Here is a 12,195-nt window from a genome sequence, read left to right as displayed (position 1 = left end):
AGACAGAGTCTTACTCTGTTGCCCAGGCTGGAGTGCAGTGGCGCAATCTTGGCTCACTGTGACGTCTGCCTTCTGGGTTCAAGCGATTATCCCGCCTTAGCCTCCCAAGTAGCTGGGATTACAGGTGCATGCCACCATGCCTGGGTAATTTTTGTATTTTTAGTAAGAGATGGGGTTTCACCATGTTGGCCACACTGGTCCCGAACTCCTGATCCAACCATCTTGGCCTCCCAAAGTGCTGGGATTACAGGCATGAGCCACCATACCTGGCCAAAACTGATTTTCACCTTACTTTTTTCACTTCGGGTTGTGACTCAGACATCAGAGTAGTTAAGAGGTATACCTTCTCCTTTTCGGCGTCTACACAGTCTCTCATGGTGGAGAGATACTAAAAGCCATCTATCAGTTTCCCTATTCATGCGCATTTGGGGCCTGAGAGGCTCTAAGTAGGTTGAGGCTGCTTCTGTGAGGGCAGAGATTTGGAAGCAGTTATCCCAAGCGTGGGCACTTGTTGCCAAGTGTACTGAACCTTTTCTGAGCCTTTCACCTACCTGTGTCACAGGTGGGTGTGAAGCCCCGCGTTGGTAGGGCAGGTTTGCTGTGCTCATTTAGTATAACTGAGTCGTTATTATTGGGTGGGTGTTAATAAGAAGCTTCTAGTCTTGCGTGTTTCTGTTTTTTTGGTTTTGTTTTGTTTTGTTTTTTTTGAGATGAAGTCTCACTCTGTCACCCAGGCTGGAGTGCAGTGGCACGATCTCGGCTTATTGCAACCTCTGCCTCCCAGGTTCAAGTGATTCTCCTGCCTCAGCCTCCTGAGTAGCTGAGATTAGTAAGGGCGCCCACCACCATGCCCAGCTGATTTTTGTATTTTTAGTGGAGCCAGGGTTTTGCTATGTTGCCCAGGCTGATCTCAAACTTCCAACCTCAAGTGATCCTCCCACCTTGGCTTCTCAAAATGTTGGGATTATAGGCGTCAGCCACCATGCCCAGCCTAGTCTTGCTTTATGATAGGGCCCGGGTGGGAGTGTCCTGCATTTGTGAGGATTTCATGCCTATTTTTGCCCTGCCTGTGGTCACCCAGGGTCCAGCTCCCTGAGCCTGGCAGAGGGCAGCAAGCCTTGTTGTCTCTCCTTTCACAGGTGCAGCCCATCCAGCCCACACCAACAGTGCCCCAGCCTGCTGTGGTCATCGCCAGCCCAGCTCCAGCAGCCAAGCCATCTGCCTCTGCTCCTATCCCAATTACCTGCTCAGAGACCCCCACTGTCAGCCAGTTGGTGTCCAGTAAGTGGCTCCTGGAGGAGGAGTATGGACAAGTAGGGAGGCATTTATTTGGGCACCCCAACCCCTTCAGATGCTGCTCTCCTTGGTAAACATCCTGGGGTCCAAATGGGAAGGGCAGAAGCCTAATGTGAGGGGCTGGCTTTTTTTTTTTTTTTTTTTGAGATGGAGTTTCACTCTTGTTGCCCAAGCTGGAGTGCAGTGGTTCAAACTCCACTCACTGCAACCTCCACCTCCTGGGTTCAAGCGATTCTCCTGCCTCAGCCTCCCGAGTAGCTGGGATTACAGGCACGCACCATCACACTCAGCTAATTTTTTTCTATTTTTAGTAGAGATAGGGTTTCACCACATTGGTCAAGCTGGTCTCTAACTCCTGACATCAGGTGATCCACCTGCCTCAGCCTCCCAAAGTGCTGGGATTACAGGCATGAGCCACCATGCCTGGCAGGCACGGGCTTTTTTATTTCCATTCCTATTGAGGTGGAGTTTGGGCACAATGACAGTGGAGGCTGTTTAGCTGGATGGCTGGCTGCCTCTTGGAGAGGCTGAGCCATGAGCTGTCTCCACTGCGGTCTCTCACCCAGTATTTGAGGAATGTGGGTGACCAACAGGTGTGTTTGAGCCTAGGCCTAGGGAGAATGGGGGAGGGTCAGCAGTTAGAGCTGGAAGAACTTCAAAATAGCTCCTTACCCCTGGAGAGGTGGGTTTAGGCCCCTTTTCTTCAAGTCTTGCTTGTCTTGGGGACAAAGGTAATAAGGGTCTTGAGGGTGCATGAGCCTTTTGCCAGATGTCCTCATCTCTCGCTACTGCATCAGTCCTGACCAATGAGCTAGATAAGCAAGGATGGTTCCCATCTTACACACTCATCCCTGCTCCCTCCCTCTGGCCTAGAGCCACATACTCCAAGTCTGGATGAGGATGGGATCAATTTAGAAGAGATCCGGGAGTTTGCTAAGAACTTTAAGATACGGCGGCTTTCTCTGGGCCTTACACAGACCCAGGTGGGTCAGGCTCTGACTGCAACAGAAGGTCCAGCCTACAGCCAGTCAGCCATCTGCCGGTGAGTAAGACGGCCCTAGACAGGATTAGGAACTGCTCAGCTGCCTGGTGCCACTGGGCACTCATGGGAACCTGAGCACCTGCCCCTTTTCCATATGACCCCTTGCTCCAGTCTTCCAGATAAGGAAGACCGCCTTCAGGGTAGATATGAACACCTGGGGTAGTTAAAGACTGACCCTATTCTTCTGAGGCTCTATGAAGTTTATCCTCCAATCCTGGCCATTAAAATGGTCTTCTTTTGGGAACCCAAGACCCTAATCCACTGAGGAATTCTAGCAGGAAAGGAGTACAGCCTGTAAAATTAGTCGCAGAAGTGGGAACAATTCTCTCCTGGCCCTTAACTGTAACCCACCACACCTCATCATGCTCTCATCCCCCTTCTTACAAGGCTTGACTATAAAGTAACACAGCTGAGGTTTCTGTAAGCCACTTATAAACTGGTTTTGGCACCAGGAGGGGTAGAGGCCGAAAGGTTTCATCTGCCTGCCAGCTCCATAGGTCAGACTAGAGTGAGCATTAGAATTCTGTGGAGAATCCTATTGCCACATCCAGGCTCAGCCAGAAAGAGTGGCCTGACTTGGTAGTGATGCCGCTATGGGAGTGCGACTGGCGGCCTCCCAAGGTGACTATTCAAAGGACTTCATTCATTTAGGTGAACAGTCTAGAATGGTTGTTCATAAAGCATTTGGATTATTATTATTGCACTACTGACTGAGCCAAGGTCATGGAAATGGTCTCCCTGTTAGGACCGGGGGCATCAGAGGGTCTGAGGTTTCTGGGCTTGGCCAAGCTAGAGGGATCCTGGCGGAGGTGGTGAGGGGAGCACTGGGTATGGTCTCACCAGCCCCAAGCGGAGCGGCCCCTTGAGGCTGGAGCCTACACTTAGGTGTGGGGTGTGCCAGAGAGACCCAGATGCTCTCACTGCCTGCCTCTTCCTGGGTGTGGGTTGCCCACAGGTTTGAGAAGCTGGACATCACACCCAAGAGTGCCCAGAAGCTAAAGCCAGTGCTGGAAAAGTGGCTTAATGAAGCAGAACTGCGGAACCAGGAAGGCCAGCAGAACCTGATGGAGTTTGTAGGAGGCGAGCCCTCCAAGAAACGCAAACGCCGCACCTCCTTCACTCCCCAGGCCATAGAGGCTCTCAATGCCTATTTTGAGAAGAACCCGCTGCCCACAGGCCAGGAGATCACTGAAATTGCTAAGGAGCTCAACTATGACCGTGAGGTCGTGCGTGTCTGGTTCTGCAATCGGCGCCAGACGCTGAAGAACACCAGCAAGCTGAACGTCTTTCAGATCCCTTAGAGCTCAGCCCCCGGCCCTGTGTTCTAGCACTTTGTCTGTTTTCCTTGGCATCCGGCTGCCGCCACTGCCATGACAGCACCTGTCATTTTGCCACGTGCAGCTGTGCTCGCCCCAGGTCATGAGACTCCACTGTGTGCATGTGCGTCAATGTCCCTCTTCTCTCCCACGTATCTCACATCATGGGGAGGCCAGACGGGGCCACATGAGAGCTCCACGTTCTGGACTGGTTGCTCCAAAGAAGAGGATTTGTGATGTCACTTAGAGAAGCACTTTGCTAGCATGGTTTCTGATGGGTGAATTCTGGTGGGGAACCAGAAACTCACTGTCTTTGGGGCAGGGCTATAGCAGCTCCTAAGGACCACTGGCCATTAGGTCGGCTTTTGATGGCATTCTCTTTCCACCTTCTTTTCTCCTTTGCTCTTCTGTGTTAGTGTGGCAGGTATAACAACTCATCCAGTGGAACCACAGCCTCACACTGCCCTTCCCCACACATTTTGCCTGCAGGCGCACAGAAAGGACCCAGGAGATAAAATTCAGAAAAGTGTGACGTGCTGCTCAGAAGGTCAGACTCAAGGTCTGCCTTGACCTCAAGGTCAGAAGGTTCCCAACCCCCTGGGGCCAGAACATGGGCTCTTCTCTCCCACCTCTCCCTGGTCCCTTTGCAGAGAAATTTGCACTAAAACAGAACGTGTTCTTTTGCAATCCACGTTGGAAGAAGCAGCAGTGAACTGTACCTGTCCTGGAGTTGTCCTGGGTCTGCAGCAGGTTGGACATTTAGAAAATAAGACCATTCTTTCAGATTTTAATCTAATCTCTGTTGATGGCCGTCCCTCCCACAAAAAAGATCTTGGGTGAAGAAACCTTGCAGCCTGGAAAATCCCACTGCCCAAGCAAACAGGCAACTCTGGAGATAAATAAGGAAAGGGCTGCTGACTTTCTCTGACTTTCTCTTGTCCTCACACCCATTCCCAACCCAATGCTGAGGCCTTCTCAAAAGCAGCAAATTAGACAATAAACCAGACAGCAAGGCCCTGGGGGAAAGAACAGCATCCATGAATAAATGATGGAGTCTGGGAAGGTCTCTTGTGAAAGTCGACTTGACTCTAATTTTCTTTGTAACTTTAAGCCTTGGATACTGGAGGAGAAATCTCATTTTGTCAAGTCTCAGACCATGACTATGTCAAATCTCAGCAATTCCCTCAGTGTCCTCTGAGCCAAGAACACCCCTAGATCAGGTTGGGTTATGCCTCTAGACAAGATAGCTGTGGTACCTTGGGGGCTGGCTCTCATCCAAGCTGCTAAGTGAGTTTCCAGCCTCATTGTGGCTGGACAGCCCCTAAAATTCAGTATGTAACTCCAGGAAGTCAGGAGAGAACTAAGATTCGCTTAGATGAGCACAGGCTGGCTTTGTAGACCATCCGTAAAGGGCCCCAAGTCATGCGGGTCAACCACCCCTCTCTTCAGTACTCTTATCCTTACAGAGGCTGTTTTTTGTTTTGTTTTGGTTTGGTTTTTTTAAAGATGGGGTTTTACCATGATGGCCAGGCTGGTCTTGAACTCTTGACCTCAGGTGATCCACCCACCTCAGCCTCCCAAAGTGGTAGGATTACAGGTGTGAGCCACCACGCCCAGCACAGAGGCTGGTTTCTAACAGCTGCTTCCACTGCCCCTCCCATAATAGACCCTGAGGAAGCCACTGACAGGCGGGGGCGCATCACCACCTCTGTCAGTCACTGGTGCTCAGTCACCTCCTAGCCTAGCTTCCTCTGGTGTGCTGCTTCCTTTCTTACTTACTGTTGGTCCCTCCCAGCCCCTGCAATGCCAGCGTGGCCACACTCTTAGTGTGCTGAATTAGCACATGCAAGTGTTGCCCGCGTGTGCACACACACACACACACACACACACACGTGCTTGCGTGCCTGCTGCATTTGGACAAACTATGCCTGCCAGATTGTAGCAGAGGTGAGGAAGCAAGTGGGCAGTTTGCCTGACCCAGCTTCCCAGGAGAGCATGTCTCAACAGAGAGGCTCCACACTCTAGTTCAGGGTTATCGACCTTCCTCAATGAGATAACAAAGTCATTTGGGAGGGGTGTTGTAAACTAGTTTTCAGCGAGAATAGTTAAGTTCCAGAGCTTATAAAGGATTTGGTGACTTACACTTCAAAAAATTAAGCCAGGCGTGGTGGCTTATGCCTGTAATTCCAACACTTTGGGAGACTGAGCTGGGCAGATCATTTGAGGTCAGGAGTTCAAGACCAGCCTGACCAACATGGTGAAATCCTGTCTCTACTAAAAATACAAAAATTAGCCAGGTGTGGTGGTACATGCCTGTAATCCCAGGTACTTGGGAGGTTGAGGCAAGAGAATTGCTTGAACCTGGGAGGTGGAGGTTACAATGAGCTGAGACTGCACTACTGCACTACTGCACTCCAGCCTGGGTGACAAAGCAAGACTGTCTTGGGGAAAGAAAAAAAAAAAAAAAACAACTCAGAGAGATGCAGGTTTTCATGCTCAGATGCTTGCATTCAGGTATGCTTTCTTTTTTGAGAGCGACAAATGGTTCACAGCTGGTACCCTGGGAATAGCACATCATCCGGGGTGTGTCTGTGGTGGTGGACATGCAGGAGGACGCCATCTGTCCTGTGTTATGACGGGAAAACAATCATGAACCACTGGTCTAAATTAAGGCTGGCCACTCTTTCTCAGCCCCTCCCTCATTTAAATCTATCTTCCCAAGGCTGAGCTAGAATGAAACCATTTCTCCTCTGCAGGAATGATGGGTTGGTCATTCAGAAGAACAATAGCAGGGCTGGGAGGTTTGCGGCTGAATTCCCCAAGCATGGGGGTGCAGGGTTTTCCTGATGTGTACCCAAAGCAGAGCTCGCTGGCCTATGACTTCTGCCCTTGCTCCCCCAGTGTAAGACTCCCCAGGAGGCAGCTCGGGCCCAAACCTCTCACCTAGGAAGTGGGTTTATTTTATTTTTTTTTTGTTAGCATCAGGTTCTGAAGGGAGTTGGTAAACATTTTGTTTTGGAAGCATCTTCTGAACTTAAGCCAGAACTTAGTGTCTCCCTTACTATGGAAAGAGGAGAATGGACAGAAGTGGTTTAACTGTGTGGGGTTTTGTTTGTTTTGTTTTAAATGGAAGAAAGACCAAAACTTTCCTGGTGAATCAGCTGGGGCCTTTGCCCCTGCTCTAACCATGGCATTTTATCCAGGTGAAGTCCAGGGAAATAATTCAGCCAAATGGACTAAGGAACACATGAGTTTGGAATGCGAGACCCTGACGTTTTTGTGTTCTTGGAAATCCAGTTCCCTTCCCATGCCCAGATTTCCTTCCTGCCTCATGGACCAGGCTCTGACACTGAAGTTCTCACTGTTCCCAGCACAGGCAAAGCCTTCTGAGGGCTGGAGGGGTGGCAAGGGGAGAGGAGAATGGGGAAGAAGCATTTGATGTAGTTGTGTGGAATAAACAGTATTTTTTCGTTTGTCTGGTCTACTTGTTTCCTGTTCACTCCTCAGGGTAGAGATAGAAGGGAACCAGTGTCAGAGGCCAGGGAAGTGACCGCCTTTGCTGTCAGCTTGCAGCCTGGAAAACCCCATTGCAAGAAAGCAGGGGTCAGTGCTCTGGATTCCCACTTCAGAAGTCCCTGCTTGAGCCTTTCTGCCACCACGACCTTCCCTACAGGGCACACAGTCTACAGGACCAATGGGGTGTGTCCTTTCTCCTTTTAGATCACCTTTTTTTTTTTTTTTTTTAAGATGGGGTTTCACAATGTTGGCCAGGCTGGTCTCGAACTCCTAACCTCAAGTGATCCGCCCACCTCGGCCTCCCAAAGTGCTGGGATTACAGGCATGAGCCACCATGCCCGACTTTAGATCACCTTTCTTATATCTAGGACCCCAGAATTATCTGCCAAGCCCACTTCCTGGATCCCTGCTTTCTGGGCTCCAAGAGTTCTGCTGTTGGTGTGCACACTTGTAGGTCTAAGACGTGGTTATCTTAGTCTGCTCTGGTTGCTACAACAAAGTACCTTAGACTCGGTGGCTTACAGACAACAGAAATTTCTTGTTCACAGTTTTGAAGACTGGAAGTCCAAGATCAAGGTCGATGTCTGATGAAAGCCCTCTTCCTCATAGACAGGTGTCTTTTCACTGTAAACTCACATGGTGGAAGGGCAAGCAAGCTCCCTTGGCCTCTTTTATAAGGAAGCTAATCCCACTAATCCTACTCGACTAATCGCCTTCCAAAAGGCTCCACCTTAATACAGTCAGCCCTCCATATCCCTGGGGTCTGCATCCTCAGATGGAAAACAGAGTATTCAAAAATAGCAACAGGCTGGGCATGGTGGCTCATGCCTGTAATTCCAGAACTTTTGGAGGCCAAGGCAGCCAGATTGCCTGAGCTCCGGAGTTTGAGACCAGCTTGGGCAACATAGTGAAACCCCGTCTCTACTAAAAATACAAAAATTAACTAGGTGTGTTGGTACATTCCTGTAATCCCAGCTATTCGGGAGGCTGAGGCACAAGAATTGCTTTAACCGGGGAGATGGAGGTTGCAGTGAGCCGAGATCACACTACCACACTCCAGCCTGGGGAACAGAGTGAAACATTGTCTCCAAACAAACAAACGACTGAACAAAAACAAAAACAACACAACCCCCAATACAACAATAAAAAACAATACAAACAAGGTCAATATAGTATAACTATTTACATAGTGTTTACATTGTATTAGATATTATAAGTAATATAGAGATAAGTTTATGCAAGAGGATGTGCATAGGAGGTTACGTGTAAATACTACGCTGTTTTTGGTGGGTTTTGTTTTGTTTTTTGAGACGTCTCACTCTCACCAGGCTGGAGTGCGGTGGTGCAGTCTTGGCTCACTGCAACCTCTACCTCCCAGGTTTAAGTGATTCTCCTGCCTCAAGCCTCCCGAGTAGCTGGGATAACAGGTACCTGCCACCATGCCCAGCTAATTTTTTTTTTCTTTTTAGTAGAGATGGGGTTTCACCATGTTGGCCAGTCTGGTCTCAAACTCCTGACCGCGACTGGCCTTGTTTTGTGTTCTTGAGACAGGGTCTCACTTGTTGGCCCAGGTTGGAGTGCAGTGCCGTGATCACAGCTCACTCAATTTCCCTGGCTCAAGTGATCCTCCCACATCAATCTCCCGAATGGCTAGAAATACAGGCATGTGCCACCACACCTGGCTAATTTTTTTATTTTTATTTTTAGAGATGGTTGTCTCACTATGTTGCCCAGACTGGAGTACACGATTTTATATGAGAGACTTGAGCACCTGTGGATTTTGGTATCCTCAGGCATCCTGAAACTAATCCCTAACAGATATAAAAGGACAACTATACTATCACATTGGGAATTAAGTTTCATCATAGGAATTTTTGAGAAACAAACATTCAGCCCATAGTGGCCAAAGGACAGCTGTTTGTCAGACAATTGGGTGACAAAGCTTGGATATGTAGACTGGGGTGCCTACACATGTATGTGAGGCCCTTTGCAGTGCGAGATGGGGAGAGGGAAGAGAAGGCAGCCAATGGACTGAGGGCCAGGACTGGGGCACATTGTAGCTTGGGACTTCAAGGAGTTCTAAATCCAAACCTGGCCTCCAACATCACTATGAAGGTATATATTTACTTATCAGGATAGGATGCCAGAACATTAATAGTTTGATCTACACTTTATAGCTAGGTGACTAGGCTGGGTGTGGTGGCTTATGCCTGTAATCCCAGCACTTTGGGAGGCTGAGGAGGGTGGATCAAGAGGTCAGGAGTTAGAGACCAGCCTGACCAACATGGAGAAACCCTGTCTCTACTAAAAATACAAAAATAAAAAAAATTTTAAAAAAAGCTGGGCATGGTTGTTCATGCCTGTAATTTCAGCTACTCGGGAGGCTGAGGCAGGAGAATTGTTTGAACCTGGGAGGCAGAGGTTGTGGTAAGCCAAGATTGTGCCACTGCACTCCAGCCTAGGCAATGAGAGCAAAACTCTGTCTCAAAAAAAAAAAAAAAAAAAAAAAAAAAAAAAAAAGTGACTATACGGTAAGCAAGACTTTTTGTATTATTCCCCAGGGCTGTCACCTGAGCTTAGAGCTGAGAGCCCACCTGTCATAAGGGTCTCTCTTGTCTTGTCTACCTCCTAAGAGCAGGGTTCATGACTTCTCCCTCTCAGGACCCCTCCCCTGACACCCAGCTGGTATCGATGAGGTCTGGGCTACCTAATCTAAACTGGTGAGAGCAGCCAGGCACTGTGGCTCAAGCCTGTAATCCCAGCACTTAAAGAGGCTAAGGAGGGCAGATCACCTGAGATCAGGAGTTTGAGACCAGCCTGGCCAACATGGCAAAACCCTGTCTTTACTAAAATTACAAAAATTGGTCAGGTGTTGGGGGCACATGCCGGCAATCTCAGCTACTCAGGAGGCTGAGACATGAGAATCACTTGAGCCTGGGAGGCAGAGGCTGCAGTGAGCCAAGATCAAGCCACTGCACTCAAGCCTGGATGACAGAGTGAGACCCTGTCTCCAAAAAAATAAATAAACAAACAAACAAGTAAGTAAAAATAAAATAAACTGGTGAGAGCAAGATATTACCTTTGATTTTACCCAACCAACATTCCTGAGCCAGGCACTATGCTGGGTTCTGGACCATGCCCCACCTCTCCACCCCCACCCAGGGAGATAATGAATGTCTAAGCCTCTGATGCAAAGCTTAGGGATCAGAGGAGTTTTACAGTACTCTGAAATAACAGGGCAAAAATTCAAACAGACACCAGCAATTACCTTTTTCGTAGATCTTACAACCCTGATATTAGCTATCCACACTGGGCTGTAACTCCTCATACAGAAGCTAGGGGCATACAGTAGGTGCTTGATAAATGGCAGATGATTGACTGAATGCATTTCATACCCACTCCTTCATGGAAATAATGACAGCTGAGTCCCTGACTTCAGGTACCTGGGAGACACAAGGAAATATGAGATTCAGCTTGGCTATGCCAGGTTTGGTGTGTGAAATGTGAGAATGAATAGAATCTGGGCAGCAGCTGGCTGTGACCTGAGAGAGACAGCTCCAAGCAGCTCCCACCAGGAGAGTCCGTTGGAGCTGCTAGCTCTGGCTCAGACAGGTTGAAGGTGGCTCTTGGCAGTTGGCCCAGGAAGGCTTTAGAGGATGAAGGGACTACAGTCTTTATTCCCAGGCCTGGGAAGTCTGTTGTGTTGTGGATGGCTCTGAAGCAGGAGCTGCTGTTTTATGGATGTGGGCTGGTTTCTGGACTAGAAGGGAGAGAGGAGAAGAAGCTGAAGTGGAACTGTGTGGCTGTCAAACTTCTGATTCCCTTTCCTTTCAACTGCAGTGTTCTTCGGAGAAGCCACGCTAGGCCTCACAGGTGGACAGCAGGAAGATGTGAAGAGTTAACGTGAGATGGTCAGTCTCTAAAAAAGCCTGCTTCTAAATGTCCACTGATTCTCTGGGGAAACCAACGACTGACTGACCTGAGTACTTGAGTGAAAAGGGAAGGCGAGGGGATGAATGGGTACTGACCCAAGGCACACAAGCCCTCAAGCCTCTGAGAGAATTGATTTGTCTCTTAAGAGACAGGCAAGACAGCGGCTAGGGTACCTTCCTCGTTCATAATAACATTAGCTAACCTTTACTGATCACTAGTGCTAGGCACTCTTGTAAGCACTTAACATGCACCATCTCAGTTAATTCTCACAATAATTCTATAAGTAAGAAATATTGGCCGGGCGCAGTGGCTCACGCCTGTAATCCCAACACTTTGGGAGGCCGAGGCGGGTGGATCACGAGGTCAAGAGATCAAGACCATCCTGGTCAACGTGGTGAAACCCCGTCTCTACTAAAAATACAAAAATTAGCTGGGCGTGGTGGCGCGTGCCTATAATCCCAGCTACTCGGGAGGCTGAGGCAGGACAATTGCCTGAACCCAGGAGGCAGAGGTTGTGGTGAGCCGAGATCATGCCATTGCACTCCAGCCTGGGTAACAAGAGTGAAACTCCGTCTCAAAAAAAAAAAAAGAAATATTATTATATCCACTTTGCAGATAGTGAATTGAGGTAGACATATCATGAGGAATCTACTGAGGGCTGCTTTGTGAACAGGAGAACCAGGATTTGAACCCAGGTAGGCTGTCTGTAAAGCTTTTGAGCTTAACTTTACCCCATATAGGCTCTGAGAGGTGGGTGGGACCTTGGGGTGGCTCTGTGTTCTGATCTCCACCTACCAGGGTAAACCCTGCTATGTCCCATCTAGATGGTATCTAGTTTTAGGATCCAATCTAGGGAAAGGGATGCTCCATGATGAGCCTTAACTTCAACAGTCCAGAACATTGAATTTGGAGCTCTCTGCCACAGGTACTCTGGTTTATTATGTGTAATAGAAGCCAGGATTTTTATCGTGGGATGAATTTATGGGTATAAAAATTTGATCTATTGATAGGTATTGCTTTATTCCTTCCTTCCTTCCAAACTTCCTGACTTCCACTCTCTCTCTCTTTCGCTCTCTTTCTTTTTTTCTTTTT

At 48.7% G+C, this 12,195-nt stretch overlaps 1 protein-coding gene across 4 annotated transcripts in view; it reads left to right on the top strand.

Annotated features, from left to right (window-relative positions):
* The window catches only part of POU6F1 (POU class 6 homeobox 1), a 32,739-nt gene extending 25,603 nt beyond the window's left edge, over positions 1-7,136 (top strand). For all 4 annotated transcript variants that reach the window (XM_039472386.2, XM_074402641.1, XM_074402642.1 and 1 more), the window contains 3 exons: positions 1,140-1,281; positions 2,170-2,338; positions 3,294-7,136. In XM_039472386.2, the coding sequence (XP_039328320.1) occupies positions 1,140-1,281; positions 2,170-2,338; positions 3,294-3,639 (657 nt within the window). In that variant the 3' untranslated portion in view covers positions 3,640-7,136. The remainder of the gene's footprint in view (positions 1-1,139; positions 1,282-2,169; positions 2,339-3,293) is intronic.
* Positions 7,137-12,195: the final 5,059 nt, after the last annotated feature.

Source organism: Saimiri boliviensis, chromosome 7 (assembly GCF_048565385.1).
Source record: "Saimiri boliviensis isolate mSaiBol1 chromosome 7, mSaiBol1.pri, whole genome shotgun sequence".
Taxonomy (NCBI): Eukaryota; Metazoa; Chordata; class Mammalia; order Primates; family Cebidae; genus Saimiri; species Saimiri boliviensis.
This window is presented reverse-complemented; position numbering and strand designations above follow the sequence as displayed.